The following is an 18,139-nucleotide window of genomic DNA, read 5'->3' on the forward strand; positions in this document are numbered from 1 at the left end:
GGTGCTCTTGGAGAGGCTGCAGGAATTGAAAGCACTCAAACTGCCCAGCCTGAGAGCATGGCCAATATTTACAGAAGCAGGTCAACTGCATTGACTGAATTTTTTAAAATACTTGAAGGCTGATGGACAACTTCACATGGTGGTGGCAGTAGGAAGGTGCCTTCGGGTCGGGGTGTGCATGTCTTAACCACGTGCTCTCCAAACAGCTCTTCCTTGTGATTATTTGCTTACAAGTTACTTTAACTGTAACTCCTGTTTACTCTGACAGTCTCTTCAGTAGTTGTGTCTGATTACCTGTGAAATGACAGAGACAGGGTCCTTAATGCTGAGGTTGGGCTCAGAAGAGCTGAGGAAGATCTAAAGCCCTTCCTAGTACTGCACATTATTTGAGAGTATCTCCCATGGCACTTGAGGAATGTGTGTGTTTATCTGCTTTGAGTCCTGGGACAAAGACATGGCAAGCAAAGGAAGGCATATGTGTCCATCAGGGTTCTTCTTATGAAGATCTTTGAGCAGTTGTCTGGGGAAGCTCAGAAAATATACATTTTAAAACCTCCAAAACCAAGAAGTTAAAAACTGCAGTTCTCCAGGCTTTATTAACACAATAGTTTTAAGAAGGGCAGCAGCTTCCTCTTGACAAATTCCACAGGTTACATGCCTGGAAAGCAGGATGACTTATTATTAAATCAGGTTAAACTTTGCCAAGTACATTGGAGTAAAACACTTGTGCTGTTGACGCAGAGACCTCCCTGTCTAGCAAGCAAATCCCTCTCCCATAGCAGCTGCTACAGCCCATGTCTGCTCCAGCGCATCCTTTGGGTCTCCTTCGCAGTGATGTCTCTTCTGAGGTTTCAGGAAGAGTTTTAAAGGTTTTTGAATGTACCTAGCTCTGATTACAAAGAAATAGAAGTGCCCTGCCAGTGTTTGTCGCTGCTGGCGCTGTGCAGTGCTTCAGTGTCCTCTACGTGCTGAAAATACTGACGTAAGTAGGAGAACAGCCCCTGCAGCTTGGGGTAGCAGTTTTGTATTATTTTTTTAGCAGGAAATTGCCTTGGGGCCAAAGCATAAGCAATGTTTTCAGGGCCAAAATCCAAGCTCTAAGAAATGCAGGGTGAGGGGAAACAAACATTTTCCCACCAGCAGCTGCTTGCAGCCCCCATTCACCTCATGGATTGCGGCATCCCGCAGCCTCATGGGAAGCAGTGGGAGGAAACGACCACCTTTGGGACAGCCTCATCTCCATGTGCAGTAAAGAAACGGTGATCAAAGCCTTCTGGTCAGTAAGGGGTGGCAGTGATAATATTACAGAGGTGAAAATTAGGTATTTTACTGATGAGCGCAGGCCCCACATCCCATCTGCTCCTGAGCGTGTGTGGCAGCAGCAGCTGCTTGATGGTGAGCACCCCGCTTTGCTTAGAGACTGGCTTAACAAGAAACTCCGCTTTTGTTTTTTTTTTTTTCCTATTTCTTGTTCCCCTTCACCATGACACACACCAAAACCAGCTGACACAAGCCTAGAAAACAGCAAAGCAGGCTATGCTAAGACTTGTTTGTCCATAGACTTGCCCCTCCTTGGATTAAAGTGTTATTTTAAACAGAGGTGATAAAACTGGTGCCAGAGTTTTGCAGAGAAGGTGCACCTGATGGAGGCTAAATTGATATATTAAGTTTCTCCTTCCCTCTCCTTTAAGGATAAGAAGCCCATTGCAGAGCCCAAGCTTGTGCCACAGTGCCAGGAGCTCCTTACAGGGAGAAAGGGCTCACCAGCGGGGAAGCACGGGAGCGTCCCATTCCCGGTTCTTGTCCTGAGCCACCGCAGGTTATTTACTGCTCCTGGCTTTCCCTGTAGTCCCCCATGACTGATATACCCCTGGTGTCTAACGGGGCTTGTGCCCCAGCATGTGAGAATGTGGACAAACCCAGCTATTTGGTGTCCCAGGCTGGGCAGAGGGAAGGTGATAAAACAGTTCCCCAAATTATGTGCCCTCGCTTGGCCTCGCTCCATCCCCTGGTGAAAGCCCATTTCCCCCAGGAGTTTGTGTGTGTGATGGTGATGGCAGGGTCCCCCTTCCCTCCCTTATTCAGAAATGGGGATGGAGAACTCTGTGGGTGCATCTGCTCCTGTCTTTGCAACAACATAAATTCAAAGGGTAACAAGGGATGCTCTGCCTGAATGCCAGGCCATGAAGGCTTTTTCCAGCCCTGAGAACATGTAAAAAACAGCTGATGTGTTGCCTGTTCTGTTCTATTCTGTTTTCTTCTCTTCTCCACGCAGACTGTCCCTGGAGAGATGTGTTCCGTGTGTCCCAGGATGCTGTCCCAGGCCGTGCCAGCAGCAGAGGTGAGTAAAGCAACCAGAATTTTCCTCTGTGTTTCTGAGGGCTTTCCAGCACCCTAGGCATGCATGTGTGTAATCACTGTAATTACCTCCCTGCTATCGCACCATCCATCTCCACTAATCCTTTGCCCTGTACACCTGGCCCAGACCATTGCAGAGGTATTTGTGGAGGGGAACACCACAGATCTGAGGCAGATCTCAGGGAAGAGAGTTTTAACCCCACGGCACTGAGGCTTTGGAGGTCTTTCTACCCTGGACTCATGTGGAACCACTCACTGCATCTCGTCCTGTACCTCCAGACCGGATTCCCTGTCACACATGGAAAAAGCCACCACTGCTGTAAGCAGCTGCAGCAAAGGCATCTGGCCCTGTTTCTATGCCAGTAGCACATCTATGCCAAAATACAACTTTCATATTAAATATATTATTTTAGAAAGACTTGTTGCCCATTCGCCTCGGTAACCACGTCCCACTTGCCTGGGTGAGCAAAATCTGAATGTTCCCTCACGCTGCTGATGGCAGTCTAAAACCTGAACTTAAATGAACGAGTTTGGTTTCACAGGCTCCAGCCCAACAAGCGCATTGCTCTTGGCCGCCACTTGCAGAGCTGTGCCGGAGCATGGCTGGTGCAGCCAGCTCCAGACCGGGCACGTGCTCTGAACCCCATGGGGGTTGCCATGCTCCCAGCAGTGCCCCAGCACAGGGGTGGTGACTTTCATCACTCCGTGACCCAAACATGTTTTGTTCAAGTGCCTGGGTCCACCACAAAGCAGACTTTTCCTAGGGCTAATTATCTTCCTTCTTACTGATAGGTATCTTATTTCCAACTTATAGTTTCTATTGCCAGCTATGGGCCCATCTCGTGACGCTGCAGATCTGAATGCAGGCTCTGAGCAGATGTCTTTGCAGGACAGAGCCGCTTCATTTGTCACCTCCTGTTCCACAGATCAAAGATGGGTTTTTCTCCCCCTCCCTTCCAGCCTCCTCAGTTACTCAAATAGCTTAAAGCCCTGATAGCAAATTTGGGACCATTTACACCTAGGAGATAACCTGGGTGGGTGCTATGTCCTGCATTGGTATTTCAGCTAACATTTCCACTTTCTTTGTGTTTAGGACCTTGCTACACTGGTGTTCATGGGCATTTCACCCTTTCCCAGTTTGCACAGGGAGCCTCCTGCCCACCACCAGTGCGGGTGCATACATGTGTGGCTGATAACACAACAACCTCTGTGACCACAAAAACAGCTCTTTTTTTTGGTTGGTTGGTTTTGGTTTTGGTTTTTTTTTTTTTTTTGGAAGATGCCCGGGGTGCAAAGTCCTGCTGAAACTCTGCCATCCATCCGCTGCTTCGTCTCCCTTTTGGAAGGCAGCCAAGGGAAAACAAGGCAAGGGAAAACATCCCACAGCTGGAGCCGCCCCCGCACACACGAGCCCTCCTCGCACGACTGTGGGACACATCTGGACCACTCCGGTCTCTCCCACCCACTCGATCCCCTTTAGGGATCGTCAGCTGGGCCATCCGTCTCACCCCGCACGACAGCAGGAGAGTCCAACCACTCCTCCCACCGCCAGCCCCGGTTGTGCAACCGCCTCAGGAGTGGGGTGGCTGCGCTGGGGCGGGGGGAGCAGGAGGGGCTCAGCTATAAATCGGGAGCGGGAGAGGCTCTTCGTGCAACGGCCGGACAGAGAGCAGGCAGCCAAGGCTGGGAGGTAAGTGTCCCGGGGGGGCTGCGAAGCCTTTCCATCCCTTCCCACACTACGTGACCACCCTGCAGCTTGAGATTTTGAGGTTACCTGCTACGAGTACTTGCGGGGACGGTACGGAAAGTGTGGCAGCAATCGGCATGGGGTAGTTGAGGCAGCGATTCCTGGATGTTATTTCTACCTCCTCTGTAAAAGAGTAGGGAATTAAACAGCCATGAGATGTTTGTGATATAAGTTAAGTCCCACCATGCAAAAAAACCCCACCCGAAACAGAGAAACAATGAGCAGCTTGTGCTAGCACTTTCTTCATTTAAAAAAGGAAAAAGTCCAAGTTTTCATTCCAGCCTTGGAAAGCGGAGTGTTCATTAGGCACTGCCTTCCTACTGAAAGTTGAAATTGTTCATGGGGAATTTGGTGTTTTGTAGAAAAAACTGTGCCCGACCTCATTGTTCTACTGAACACTTTTTCCCCTTTTTTTCTTTTTTTTTTTTTTTTTGTTGTTTTCTTTTCCAAGAAAGGCAGGGGCAGATCTCCAAAGATAAAACACAAATATTTGCAAGACTGATAAGGAGGGATAGTTTAAACACAACTTGTAAATAAAAACTGGCAGTGATTTGTGGCTTAACTACATACTTTCTAAGCAAGTTTCCAGGGCAGCTCTAGGGTTTTGAAAGCAACTTGGCAAGTGCACTGAAAAAGTGGATGGATTTATTAAAGAAAAAAAAAAAGAAAATTAAAAACTGAAGTAATTTAATCTAACTTGTAAAGTAAGAGCCCAGATACTGGTAAAGGGAATGAAGGTTTGGGGGTGGCATACAGAGAAATCCGCTATAGAGGTTGTGCTGGCAGCGACCCCCCCAAGAGCGCGGTGACCATCTGCAGGGTTCCTCCCAGGTTAAGCCCTGTTCACAGCCTGGGATCCTGGCAGAGGTGGCAAGGATGAGAGTGGCGGTGGTGGGCGCAGGTGTCAGCGGGCTGACGGCCACAAAGTGCTGCCTGGACGAGGGGCTGGAGCCCACCTGCTTCGAGCAGAGCCAGGACATCGGGGGGCTCTGGCGCTACACGGTGAGCCAGCAATGCCTGTCCTCTTCCCCTGGGAGCTGCAGCTTTTCAGGCCGGGGAGCGAGTCCAGCTGGGCTCCAGTGGGTGGGGATGGCATGCAAGGTCTTGCTGGGTGCTGACCTCTCCCAGCTGCCCTCCCCGGGACCAGGGGAAGGGGAGCAGGGGTTGGTCCCCACCCTGGGGCAGAAGGTTGATGTGCCCCGGGATGCTGTACCAGGAGCACATCGAGGCTGGCCGGCCGAGCCTCTACCCGTCGGTCATCAGCAACACCTCGAAGGAGATGTCAGCGTTCTCTGACTTCCCCTACCCTGAGAACTTCCCAGTGTTCTTGCCCAACGCCCGGCTCCTGGACTACCTCCGGCTCTACACTGAGCACTTTGGCCTCCGAAAGCACATCAAATTCGGGGTGAGTAATGGGTGCCCTGGTGTTGCCCTGCTCCCTGCGTGTGCTGGGTGCTGATGGTGACTCCACTTGGCTTCCACATTTCAGACAACCGTTGTCAGTGTCCGGAAACGCCCCGACTTTGCCACCACAGGCCAGTGGGACGTGGTCACAGAAGCGGACGGGAAGCAGACATCGCACATCTTTGATGCCATTATGGTTTGCAGTGGCAATTTCTCCGAGCCATCCCTCCCCCTGCACAGTTTTCCTGGTATGGTACACGGCTGCCTGTGGTTATCTGCTTCCAGGGGCTGGGGGAAGAAGGATTAGCAGCTTCTCAGGGAAAATTCTTCTCTCTCTTTCTTGCTTCTGCTCTTCAAACCTCCTTGCATGAATAGCAATAGCTCTTCATGCTTCAGCAGCTTATCTTTGCAGGCACTGGTCACTTCAGAGCAAACTTACAAGGCTTCCTGCCTTCCTGTATTCATCACTGCTGTGATGAGTCTCCCCAGTTGTCAGCACAGAGAGAGTTGCCTTGTCATCAGCATTATCAGTTCTTGCACGTCACTGTCTTCCAGGTCCCACCCAGCACACTTGTCCCTGCTCAGTACCCTGCAGGGATGCCTAAGACCCCATTTTGGAGAGGAAACACCAGTTCTGTGTGCGTGGGATGGAGGGCTTGACCTCCCCAAGTCCCCAGTGGCCACCGATTGCACTTCCTTGCTCTCGCTATCTGGATAGTTTCTACGCCGGTTCTCCCAACAAAACGCATGAATGCTCAAGTAATTAAAAGCTTTGTTTTGTTTTCCCCAAGGCATCGAGAAGTTTCAAGGCCAGTACTTTCACAGTCGGCAGTACAAGCATCCCGACGTGTTTCAGGGGAAGCGTGTCCTCGTGGTTGGCATGGGCAATTCAGGAGTGGACATCGCGGTGGAGGCCAGCCGTGTAGCCAAAAAGGTACCACCATCCAGCCACCCAGCTCAGGGGTGCGGGGAGGGTGATGCTGGGGGCAGTAGCTCAGTTTGCCATCACTGCAGGGACAGCAAGCTGGATTTACCCTCCATGGTGTCCAAACAATATTTCTGAGCCTGTATTTCTTGGTCAAAAACCTACCCTGAAAGCAAGCTGGCTGTTCTCTCCTGTTTCACCTCCACCTCCAGCTGCCAGGAAGTCTTAAAGATGCTGTTGGTGCTTTTTTTCATTGTCTATCTACCTGTGCCATGTCCCTCTGGAGTCACTTTATAGAGACAAAGCAGCAAATTTGTCACCTGAATCGCTGATTCTCTGCTCTCTCCCAGGTGACCATTTGCACCAGCCGAGGTGCCTGGCTGTTCGGCCGTGTGTTTGACCACGGCTACCCGTGGGACATGTGTTTCAACACTCGCTTTATGAGCCTGATCAGAAACAGCCTCCCTGGACCCCTTTCACGGGCGTTGATTAACTACAGGGTGAACCAGTGGTTCAGTCATGAAAACTACGGCCTTAAACCAGAGCAGAGGTACTTCTTGGAGGCTCCCATCCCATCTGGTGTCATGGGGCTTGTGCTGCAGGCAAGGAGGAGATCTCCAGCAAGCGACATCAACCAACACCTAGACAGAGGTGATCTCAATCAGGCAGTTTGTAGCCCAGCGGGAGAAGATAAGCTGTAGCCCCGCTAGGCAGTGTGAGATGGAGCATGCTGGAAAAGACCAGGAAGGACCAGAGGAGTTTTCTTCATGAGGTTCCCTGAGAAAAGAGGAGGAGGGAGGCTTAAACCATGGACCAGCTCTGAAAAGAGATGGTTTAGAGTGATTGAGCAAATGGAGGAAAGAGGGCACAAGATGTCCACGAGTCACATGGGCTGTGGGACAGGGTGATATTTGTGCAAAGGTGAAATGTGTCAATGTTTGGAAAGGGGGGAGGCAGGGCTGTTTGCTCTGAGCAAGTGGTACCGGGAGGCTGTGGGGCTGGAGGGCCCAGGGGGAGGAGCAGGGGCCCTGGCAGGGCTTGTTCGTGGTCTCCAATGCTCAGAGCTCCTTGGTTCTCCACAGCTGCCAGATGCGTGAGCCTGTGCTGAACGACGACCTTCCAAGCTACATCCTGACGGGGAGGGTCACCATCAAGCCCGGCGTGAAGGAGTTCAAGGACAACTCGGTTGTTTTCCACAATTGCCCTGAGGAGGAGCCTGTTGATATTGTGGTCTTCTGCACAGGCTACAACGTCTCCTTCCCGTTCCTAGAAGAAACAGTCGTCAAGGTGGAAAACAAGCATGCATCCCTCTACAAATACGTGTTCCCCACTCACCTGCAGAAGCCCACCCTGGCTGTCCTTGGGCTGATCAAGCCATTAGGAGGCATCATGCCTGTGACAGAGATGCAAGCACGCTGGGTGACCCGAGTCTTCAAAGGTAGGAGAGCTAACGTGAGCTCTCCTGTGTACCAAAACACAGTTCAGACCGGACACGTCTTGTCCCCTCTATGCACCAAGAGGGATTTCTGTCCTTGGAGACCCCAGAGCTGAGAAGCTCTCTTCCAAGTGGACAAGGGAGCATTTCTAGGGCTCAGACTTCCTGAGTTATTTCACTTCAGCTGAGCTACAGCAACATGAGTGCATGCTTGGTCCAAGCTACATGCAAGTCCATGACATCTACCTTAAATCACTTTTGTCTATTAAGCTGATACTTTTAAGCTAATGCTTTGTACTCTGCCTGCTGCAAGCCAAGAGCGTGTGCTCCATTCCTTGCTGTGACTCAGCTGACGTGCACCTGAGCCTGCAAACCACAGTCTAAACTAGGTTATTCAAGACAGTATTTCTCTCTAAAATATTTTAGAAGTCAGAGCACAGAGATGGATGTGTAAACCTGGATGCACAGATAAGAGTAATCTTTAAGACATCATGGTGGATCCATCCTAGCAGAATTTGCTGCTTTTTAAGGGACGGGATGGTTTGCCCACCACGACTACCAGAGAAGGAAAGTTCTACTGCCCCACAAGAGGAATTATTTGTAATTATTGGGGTGAGGAGAGAAACCTACTGGGGTTTTTTTTGTTTGTTTTGGTTTGGGGTTTTTTTAACTGAAATAATAATAATAATCCAACCCACTGGGCTGGTGTGGAGGGCTGCATCAAGGCTCCTTCACAGAGCCAGATGAAGCTCTGGGGTTTTGCTTTGGGGTGATCCTCTCTGTGGCTTGCAGGGCCCATCTCACCCCATATCATCTGCCTGTGCCCTGATAGCACAAATCTGTAAGAGCAGGAAAAAGTGTGAGTGCATTTGTACCATTGTGGAGGGCTGGACTGGTCTCTGGCAGACTTGCCGCTGCCGAGCTAAATCTGAGCAATGAGGCTTTCCTGCTCTCCCGGGGAAAGGCTTCCCATGTTTTGCATCACTGAATGAGCTCACAAGTCCCTCCAGGAGTTAAACTCTGCAGGACGCTCTCCTCTCTCTTCTAGGCTTCTGTCAGTTGCCTCCTCAGTCTGTCATGGAGAAGGAAGTGAACGAGAGGAAGAAAAACAAAGTGAAATGGTAAGCCGTTCCCCAGGGCCCCAAAGGGGTTTTTTTGGTGGATTGAAAAACTCCTGGATTCTGGGGGCGGGCAGCAACATACAGGCTCACGCTCTGCGGCTCTGCGCACCAGCCTGTGGTTCATGGGCAGGCAAGAGGTGAAATCAAAGGCTAAGAAATAGTAGGAAACTAATGAGATAAACCCAGGAAACTGGGCGATTTATCAATCCATGGTTGATCTAAATCAATATAGTAGAAAAGGTACAGAAAAGTGAAATACAGAATTGCACAGAACAATTGTTTTACAATGCAAGGCTATACACACATGGCTTTTTCAGCCCACCGAAGAAGAAGCTGTGAATTCTGCAGAGAAGGTGAACTGGAAGCAATTCTCCAATTCACCACGCATTTTTGCAACACTTGGTGGAAATGAACGTGAGGGAAACTAAAGCGTGTGTCCTTTTGCACACTGCACATGACTGCTCTGCAGAGAGCAAAGGGAAAACTAGTTAAAAAAAAAATACAAAAACCCAACACCCAACTGGTATAACAAAGGCGTTTAGAAAAGGTCAACCAAGATAAAGGGGGTCCAGATGCAACTTGTGGGTGATGAAGTGAAAGACCAACTAATGCACATGAGAAAGGTGTGTGCCAGAGCCAGCATCACTTTACACATGCTGTGTCTTGGGCAGGATTTGGGCCCAGACAGACCCAGGTTCCCACTGCACCTATGCCCAGTCCTTTCCTAAGAGGAACCCAGTTGTATTCAGATGCAATAACAACAGGGATGCAGAGCACCTGACCTCCAGTTCCTCTCAGCCCTGTTGACACCAATCCTTCTCCCACCTCTTTTTCTTCTCTGATTCATTAAGGTTTGGTCTGTCCTTTGACGAAGTCCTCAAAATCGATTGCCTCGTCTACATGGACAAGCTTGCCTCCCTCATCGGTGCCAAGCCCAGTGTGCTGGGGCTGCTCTGCCGAGACCCCCGGCTGGCCCTCACCATTTTCTTCGGCCCCTGCAGCCCCTACCAGTACCGGCTTGGGGGCCCTGGGCGTTGGGAGGGGGCACGCCAAGCCATCCTCACTCAGTGGGACCGGACCCTGAAGCCCACGAGAACGCGAGTCCTCGCTGGCTCCTCCAGCTCCTGTCCTTCTCTCTTGACTGTGGTGGGGTTCCTCCTGCTCCTGGCTGCCCTGTTTTTTGGTTTCCAGTAGATTTTACAGCCTGTTTAGGCTTTTTTCTTGTCCTTGGGGATGTTATCTTGGGTCAGACAGCTCCACAGGGCGCCACAGGACAGGGGGAAAGATATTTCAACAGATCACAACAAATTTAAAACTTTAACCAGCAGCACAAATCTCTCTCTGCTCCAGCTCACCCCCAAGCACACCCTTGCAGACCTGAAAAGCTGGAGATGGTGGCCTTCTCCCAGCATTTATCTCCGCTCTGCTGCTCTCCTGTGTGGCATGGCCATGCCCAGACCACACTGCCAGAAGGCAGCGGGGACAAGACCAGTAAAAATGGCTTTGCGCATCACAGTCAGAAAGGAGCATGGGTGTCCAGCCCTGCCCCAAATCAGCTGCGATTTGTGGTCTTTAGTCCAGCAAGGGGGTTATCTGGGCTGGGTAATGCAGGTCAGGCTGTCCCTTCTTCTGACTTTATGACCCAAAAATCCCAGTTTGGGTTGAATCGGCGCATCTTTCCAGAGAAGGGGCCCTGGCTGTAGTGGTTTGTCACCCCCAAGACTGGTGCTGGTACCCCATGGGGCTGAGCACGCCCAGCTCCGCTTCCCTGTACTTCCCACCACCGGGCAATCCTGGTGCTTCATTTTGTGTACAGAGAGACTTTGAGTCAATAAAATTTCCTTGGCCGTGGCAGGAGCGCGTTGCAGGCTGTCACCTTGTCGTCTCACTGTGTGCACAGGAAGGGCTGGCGGGTCCTGTAGCTGGGCTGGGGCCATGCCTGCAAGCGCCACCGGCAACCCACAAGCCTGGGGCTGCAAGGGCTTTCACTGACCACCAAAAATTAGGCTGCACTGTGTCCCCCATCCGCACTGTCTGCTGGTGTGTGGGCAAAGCGAGTGCATTCTGCTGATTTCCCAAGGATGCCAAGTGAGCGCTCGGCCCCTTGGCATTACAATCTGGATTTCCAGCTGGCACCACTGCAAGGAGGTTGAGAACCTTCTGCCGGCGCGTTTAAGCACAGCAGAGCGGGAGAGCACGGGTGTAAAGGTCGGCAGTGCGAGAGCTGTGGCGAGCTGCCCGGGCTTCAGCCTTTCCTTTAAATCCACGTCTAGAGAAACTCAAAGCAAAGTTCAACCGAAGCCTGAGCAGCGAAGGCACGGCGCTGCCCCGCAAGGTTTGTTCCTCGCTTCTCTTTGGCTGGGTTTCACAGGCTTTTAAAAGCCAGCAGCTGGCTTCTCCAGGGTTTTGGTGTTCGCTGCTGGCTTCACCTGGCTGCTGGCGGGGGGCGAGGGGGTACTGCGGGGACCCTCCGGAGCAAAACCATCTGTAGGCAGCGCTGGAAAAAAGGGGTGGCTTTAGGACCCCAGGGCACATTGCCACCCTTTCCCAAAGCCAAGGGAGGCTCTGGAAACGGGGGCAGGCGAGTGTTGGTGCGTCCTGCCCTGTTCCGGCAGATCAAGGAGCGGCTCAGGCTGGGTTTTTGGATGTACAGGGTTTGGTTTTTTTTTTCACCTTCCTCATTTTGCCCTGGCTTTCTGCAGTTTCTTCCAGTGCCTGTTTATGTTAACTTACTTTTTGACACAAAATGGGTAGAAAAAAATGTTATAAATGACTCTTTCTTCAGACTTTGGAATAGGAGCATTTGTTATCTAATCATCAAGCTCACGTGGATTCATTTTTTTCCTAGTTTCTTTGCTTTCCAGTCAAGCTCGGTGCAGCTCAGTTTACCCACCCTGAACTTTGAGTTTCTCCCATTTATACCCTGTGTTTCCTGCGTTTCTTACCTTTTGTACGTTCTGTAATCCCAGCCGCACTTTCACAGCGCTGTCTAACTTCTGAATCGCTGCACTGTGCCCCTGCTCAGTCAGGCATTGCTTTTTAAAAACAAAACAAAACAAAACCCTTTTTGTTTTTGAGAGAACGCCTTTTAATGGGAAATTAAAAGGAAAGCGTGAAAACGAGCCAGCTTGGCTGAAATTGTTTCTTGAAAAGGTTTCAGGAGGATCACTTCGTGCAGGCAGAAGCAGATATCTGCGAGCCCCTTCCTCTTCTTTGCATGCCCTGGTTTGGGCCAGGAAAGGGAATAAATAGAAGCAACAAGGTTTAAAAGTGCCTCCTTTCTCCCTGTGTGCGGGAGGGGAATTGCTGGGCCCTCAGTGTGGGCTTAGCACAGCAGGAAGTGCAATGAGCCGCAGCTGTCCGTAACGCTTGAGTCAGGAGCTGGCGATGGCTTTCTCCAAGGACAGTTGTCTTCCGTGGACACCTGCAGCCAGAGAAGACCAGGGGTGTTTTGCTGGGGATGGGAAGAAGGGCCTGGTGTTTCTGCTAATCCCTGGGCTATTTTATTTGCAGTTGCTCGCACGCCAGCCTGTTGCCTTCTGCGGGACAGCATGGTGCGGCGTGTGGCCATTATTGGGGCTGGGGTTGGCGGGCTGGCCTCCATCAAGTGCTGCCTGGATGAGGGGCTGGAGCCCACCTGCTTCGAGAGGAGTGAGGACATCGGGGGGCTCTGGCGCTACTCGGTGAGTGGGCTCTGCCTGTTCGGGAAGGATTGTCCCCGGGTGCCCTTTACCTGCAGCAAAGATGAAAGGTTGGCCATGCCCTCAGGAAGTGTCCCTGTCCCAGGAACGAAGCTCCTCCTCACTCCAAGGTGGAGAAAGAGATGGAGGGAGCAGAAGCCATGGTCACCAGGTGCTAGTCCTGGTTTATTCCTTGAACCTGAATATAAGGAGGAAAAATACTCGGATACTTTGGAGGGAGAAAGTCCTTCCCCACGCACCTGCAAACAGCACTTCTGGCTTCACACAGGACTCTCTGGATGGTGGGAGGGTCACCGTGTACCGCTCGGTCATCAGCAACACCTCCAAGGAGATGTCCTGCTTCAGTGACTTCCCCTGCCCGGAGGATTTTCCCAGTTACCTACCCCACAGCCTCCTCCTGGAGTACTATCGGATGTACGCCCGGCACTTTGGCCTCCTGCAGCACATACGCTTCAAGGTGAGTGGGAACCCCAAACGCTATGGGTAGAAACACCATCAGCAGCTGCAGGTACGAGGGCATCGCCCAGGTGGGAGGAGAAAATGCTGGGTGCAATCCCGCGAGGAGCACGTGCCTTTTATGTCCTGAACGCAACCTTTTGGCACCATGTTTTAAATCAGTCTGCTCAAGCACCTGCTGCCTGGCACATCCCCCGGCTCAATGCCATCACTGGGGCAAAGGTGCAGGGTGGGATTTAAGAGCTTCAGAGGTGACATGGAGCTCCCCAGGGACGCAGCCTGCCCCCAGCAGCCCCAGCCCTTTGCAGGCAGGTGCTCTCCAAAATGTGGCACAGTCCCCGACTGCTTTTTTCTTGGCCTTTGGTGCAAGACAACAGCTCTCAGCGTGAGGAAGCGCCCAGATTTCGCCACCTCAGGCCAGTGGGAGGTGGTCACCGAGACCAATGGCATCCAGGAGTCGCATGTCTTCGATGCTGTCATGGTTTGCACCGGCTGCTACCAGAAGCCCTACTTACCATTGGCTTCTTTCCCAGGTAAGCCCTGCCTCGGCAGCGGGGTAGGCTGGGGCTGCCCCCGGGGGTTTCACCTTGCACCCATGGGTCCCTTACCTGCATTTTCCTCTGCGATCCTGCCTGCTCCACTAAGCACCCATGCTGGGGCAGGGGGACCCCTCACCCCTGTGGGAATGGTGGGAGACATTCCCAGGAATGGGAAAAAAACACCTCGTAAAGATGTAGCCAGGCTTTTGCATGAGAACTTGCAAAGCAAGACCAAGCCAAGGAGATGCAGGAAGGTGGCATCACCCAGGGAGCCAAGACCTCCATGGGCTTCTCAGCTGCAAGCAGAGGTGGGAGGTGGAGAGTCGGGGGCTGCAGACCACCTGGGCATGAGGCTGGGGCAAGCAAATGTATCTGGCAGCAGGAGGTGCTCCCTGCTCTCTGCCTAGGTATTGACACTCGCTTCAAAGGCCAGTACCTCCACAGCTGGGAATACAAAGATGCGGAGGCGTTCCGGGGAAAGCGGGTCCTCGTGGTTGGCATTGGCAACACTGGCGGTGACCTGTCGGTGGAGCTGAGCCGCGTGGCTGCAAAGGTACAGCTCTGTGGTGGTGCCAAGCCCAGCCGGGGACCACAAGAGCCAGTGGCTTGGGGTATGCGCAAGGAAGCTTTGCCCACTGGGTTTCTCAACATGTAACGCTTCAAATTGAGGGCAATTGAAGGAGCTCTGCAACTCATGGAGATTTTCAGCCACCTGAGAAGTAGCCATTCAGCAGCTGTGGGAACTTCGCCGAAGTCACCACGAGCTGTTCAGTTCATCTGAACACCATCTCCTTCCCTCAGGATCACCCTCTCGGCTCCCAAGTGCAGGAGATGGGTTTTGCCATTCAGAGTAAAACCAGCAATGAGCTGCCTGGGCAGGAGGCTGAGACTTGCCTTCTCCCCCAGGTGTTCCTGAGTGCCAGAAGCAGCACGTGGGTGTTCAGCCGTGTCTCAGACCACGGCTTCCCCTTCGACATGGTCAACACCACCCGCTTCAACCACTTTCTCGAGTGGCTTCTCCCATCAGCCCTCATGAACAGGATCAGGTTCCGGAAGTTCAATTCATGGTTTAACCATGCAAACTATGGCCTGGCTTCCACCAAAAGGTGTTTCTTTCTGACTGTTTTGTTGGTTGGTCAGGGAGTTTTAATGGCAGGAAATGCTTAGTATTAATGTCAGGGGTATTTGTGCAATAGCAAACCGTTGGGAGGGAATACTGGCCACAAAAGTCATTTTGGGTCCCTCCCAGATACTAACATTGCTGTCCTCTTTTCCACCTACCAGCTCCTACTTTAAGATAATTATCAACGAACAATTGCCATTTTGCCTCCTCTCTGGGACCATTGTGTTGAAGCCAAACGTGAAGGAGTTCACCGAAAGCTCTGCTGTTTTTGAAGACGGGACAACAGAAGAAAACATTGATGTGGTGCTCTTTGCCACGGGCTACATCTTCTCATTTCCCTTCCTCGAAGAGTCAGTTTGCAGCCTCTCCAATGATAACCGTTCCCTCTATAAACGCATCTTCCCTCCCCAGCTGGAAAAGCCGACGCTGGCCCTCATCGGCTTAGTCCAGCTGACCGGCTCTGTGATGGTGGGAGCAGAAATGCAGGCTCGCTGGGTGACGGGGATCTTTGCAGGTGGGAGACAGGGTGCAGAGATGGGGAGATCTGCTAGGGTGGGAGGTTTGGGGCAGCCTGACCTGCTGTCCACAAAGCCTAGGGCATATTTTGGCTCCTGCCACAGTGCCCGTGGTGGCCACGGGCATTAGTAGCACCGTAGCCTCTGCCCCTCAGCTACTTCCCCATATCCCTGCTGCTCCACACATGCTGCCGTAACCAGCAAGCACAAACACTCTCCCTAAAGGGACTGGGAGCATGGGAAGGGGGTGAAATTTTCAGCTAAATGTGCTGCTGGAGATCTCTGATTTCTCTGTTCTCAGGCCAGAACAAGCTCCCTCCTACCAGCAGAATGATGGCTGATGTTTTGAAGAAGTCACCAGTCAAAAGGTGTGTGATGTTCCTGTGCTTGGGGTGCGATAGGCGCTGAAGCATTCAAGGCCAGGTTGGACGGGGCTCTGAGCAACCTGATCTGGTTGGAGATGTCCCTGCAGGTGGGTTGGACTAGATGACCTTTAAAGGTCCCTTCCAACCCAAACTATTCTATGATTCTATGAAAGGGGGGCCCTACGCCCATCATGGGAGGGACCCGCCTAGGACACCCAGCTCTTCTTGGATGCATTTTTTCCCTCACCACCCTTAGCAAGGTAGGGAAATGTTGTTGTGGCTTCTTTCTGGATGATGGACCAAGACACCAAGGGCACAGCGCTCTGGAGCCGCTTATGGCAAGACCCAGGACCAGTAGCTCCCCTCCGCCAGGCCTCCAAGCCATGTCCTTATTCCCAGCGTGTCAAGATGGAGGTTTGGTTTCCTCCAGGCTAAGGGTGCCATCTCGTGGCTTCTCTCTCCCAAATCCAGGCAGCGGGAAGCGCTGGGGTCAGGGCCAAGCCCCATCCGGAAACCCTACTGGAGCCAGGCAATGTGGGTTGGGGACAGTTTGGTGGCAGTTTTTGGCAGGTCAAGATGAGTATTAGACAAGACTGGAACTCATCTGTCGTGTCTATGGGAGCTAACATCCTGCCTTGCTGGCACTGGGATTTTACAGGAGGTTGAGACGTGTCCTCAAGGACAGGTGATGCTGGACTTGCTGCCTTGCAGCAGCTTTCAGGAGCAAGGAGGGGACCTCAGGCCAGGCAGGGTGCGGGCTGGGTTAGGTCTGTCAGAAACGCAGGGCTGGCTCATAGGACACTGATACAAATCTGGGACCAAACAGAGCCACGGGGATTGTCATCGGGAGCCTCAGTGACTGCGGACACAATCCTGTTACACAGAAATACAGGAATGTGAGGTATAACCAAGACCAACTCGAGGCTGTCCCAAATTTGCTGAAGCAGATTCAGCACATGTCCTCCCTCCTGCAAGGGAGATGAGGCCTCAAGCAGAAAAACCCTCAAGGTCCCTCCCAGCATGAGACACTTTCTGCATCTCCCAGTTTTTCCCAGTCCCCTTGGCAGTCTTAGCTGTGAATGTCTACTCTTCTACCTCTCAAAATCGGCCAAATACACACTGGTGAACCTCAGGGAAGGATAAAGTGTGGCATTACAATAATGGCAGTATTATCCTAGTGCTATGTTTTCGAGGCCACAACCCGGTTGCAGAGATAAAACAAGTTTCTACCTGTTCCCTGCCCCAGGTAACTGCTGGGGACCAACCCCACAGCAGCTCTTTTGGTGCCTTTGGGTTTATTTGGGGCTGAGGGAGCTTGGCCCCGGAGACTGGGGCTCAGCTGCTGTCTAAGCCCAGAGCTTTTGCTTTCGGAGAAGCTGGGAACCGTGATGAGATGGATGATGCTATTTGATTTTCTCTCTTTTGTGTCCCGTTGAAGGAATCCATACAAGAGAGAGAACTTGAAGATAAGTTTTATCAGCTACATCGATGAAATTGCGTCGTGTGCTGGCGTAAAGCCCAGTGTGCTGAGGCTGTTCCTGACAGATCCCCGGCTGGCCCTGGCCATCTTCTTCGGCCCCTGCACACCCTACCAGTACCGGCTGATGGGACGGGGAAAGTGGAGCGGGGCCAGAGAGGCCATCCTGACCCAGTGGCAGCGGACGCTGAAGCCCTTGAGAACTCGGGTGGTGGATGACTCCTCTGACAGCTGGTGCTGGATGTGCCTCCTGGCCCTCCCGGTGGCTCTCACTATGGGTTTCCTCCTCTCTAAATACCCCTGGCCAGGCTGGAGCCCCCGGGCAAGTCTCCAACTGTAGAAGAAGCCTGGTGAGACCCGGTCCCAGACAACCTGGGGACGGTGCGAAGCTGTGCTGCTCCCGGGTGCTGTCAGCGGGGCTGAAGCTGGCCCAGCACCGGTGGGAGCCTGGGCCTCAGCACTGTCTGGTGCCCAGCCTCCTCCTGCCAATGTTTCCCACTCACCAAGGGCCATATGGAGTATTGACCCCAAACCTGCTGCAATCCGTACCCACGTTGCACCAGTACCGGGCTGGATCTCCAGAGGGCTTTTGGGAAAAGCCATTTTTGGGATGGGGTGTTGTGCACGGGGCCAGCCTTCCTTCCCCCTGCTCACTCAGAGCTTTCTCCGTAAAATTTCAGCAAGACCCCCACCACCGATGTTCTGAACCACTGACTGCAAAGATCGTTGTATTTGTCTGGCAACTTCCGGGACACGAAGTAGGGAGCCACAAATAAACATGGCAGATTTGGTCTTCTCTGATGGTTTTATTAACGGCTTATTACTGGGGGGCAGGGGGGGGAAGGTGTCAAGTGGACCCTGCCTCATGGCAGAGGGGAGAGCCCCATTCTAAGACATAATATAGCCAGTGACAAACACAGGTGGGCGCGCGTCCCCAGGCTTGCAGGGATCCCTGAAGCCCACGGGGAGTGGG

General features: G+C 52.3%; 2 protein-coding genes and 1 long non-coding RNA gene across 4 annotated transcripts; all 3 read left to right on the forward strand.

Annotated features, from left to right (window-relative positions):
• Positions 1-275: 275 nt before the first annotated feature.
• LOC147599937 (uncharacterized) lies at positions 276-2,768 on the forward strand. The gene is made up of 3 exons (XR_015259183.1): positions 276-982; positions 2,276-2,341; positions 2,486-2,768. It is a non-coding gene; the product is annotated as an uncharacterized LOC147599937 (long non-coding RNA).
• A 2,018-nt stretch (positions 2,769-4,786) lies between these two features.
• FMO1 (flavin containing dimethylaniline monoxygenase 1) lies at positions 4,787-10,847 on the forward strand. Its single transcript, XM_010124826.2, has 9 exons — positions 4,787-4,809; positions 4,925-5,107; positions 5,322-5,510; positions 5,595-5,757; positions 6,301-6,443; positions 6,785-6,984; positions 7,517-7,872; positions 8,918-8,990; positions 9,842-10,847. Exons 2-9 carry the CDS (start codon positions 4,982-4,984, stop codon positions 10,182-10,184), a joined length of 1,593 nt encoding a protein of 530 aa, XP_010123128.1. The 5' UTR covers positions 4,787-4,809; positions 4,925-4,981; the 3' UTR covers positions 10,185-10,847.
• A 146-nt stretch (positions 10,848-10,993) lies between these two features.
• Positions 10,994-17,962, forward strand: LOC104483137 (flavin containing dimethylaniline monoxygenase 4). Of its 2 annotated transcripts, none has more exons than XM_086753235.1 (9): positions 10,994-11,325; positions 12,504-12,673; positions 12,960-13,148; positions 13,518-13,680; positions 14,094-14,239; positions 14,593-14,792; positions 14,971-15,323; positions 15,626-15,692; positions 17,128-17,962. In XM_086753235.1, the coding sequence occupies exons 2-9, from the start codon at positions 12,542-12,544 to the stop codon at positions 17,504-17,506; spliced, it is 1,629 nt and encodes a 542-aa protein (XP_086609361.1). In that variant the 5' UTR covers positions 10,994-11,325; positions 12,504-12,541; the 3' UTR covers positions 17,507-17,962. The 2 variants fall into 2 exon arrangements, with proteins under 2 accessions (XP_086609361.1, XP_010123130.2); XM_010124828.2 differs by lacking the exon at positions 10,994-11,325 and adding an exon at positions 11,401-11,477.
• The last annotated feature ends 177 nt before the right edge of the window (positions 17,963-18,139 follow it).

The sequence above is a fragment of the Chlamydotis macqueenii genome, chromosome 8 (genome assembly GCF_036417535.1).
Source record: "Chlamydotis macqueenii isolate bChlMac1 chromosome 8, bChlMac1.mat, whole genome shotgun sequence".
NCBI classification, from domain to species: Eukaryota; Metazoa; Chordata; class Aves; order Otidiformes; family Otididae; genus Chlamydotis; species Chlamydotis macqueenii.

Bases quoted from the DNA above. Each gene is read 5' to 3' on its own strand.
- FMO1 (XM_010124826.2), top strand. From the start codon at position 4,982: ATGAGAGTGGCGGTGGTGGGCGCAGGTGTCAGCGGGCTGACGGCCACA. The intron at 7,873-8,917 runs GTAGGAGAGCTA...TCTCTCTTCTAG, and splicing joins GGTGACCCGAGTCTTCAAAG to GCTTCTGTCAGTTGCCTCCT. The intron at 8,991-9,841 runs GTAAGCCGTTCC...TGATTCATTAAG, and splicing joins AAGAAAAACAAAGTGAAATG to GTTTGGTCTGTCCTTTGACG.
- LOC104483137 (XM_086753235.1), top strand. From the start codon at position 12,542: ATGGTGCGGCGTGTGGCCATTATTGGGGCTGGGGTTGGCGGGCTGGCC. The intron at 12,674-12,959 runs GTGAGTGGGCTC...GGCTTCACACAG, and splicing joins GGGGGCTCTGGCGCTACTCG to GACTCTCTGGATGGTGGGAG. The intron at 15,693-17,127 runs GTGTGTGATGTT...GTCCCGTTGAAG, and splicing joins AAGAAGTCACCAGTCAAAAG to GAATCCATACAAGAGAGAGA.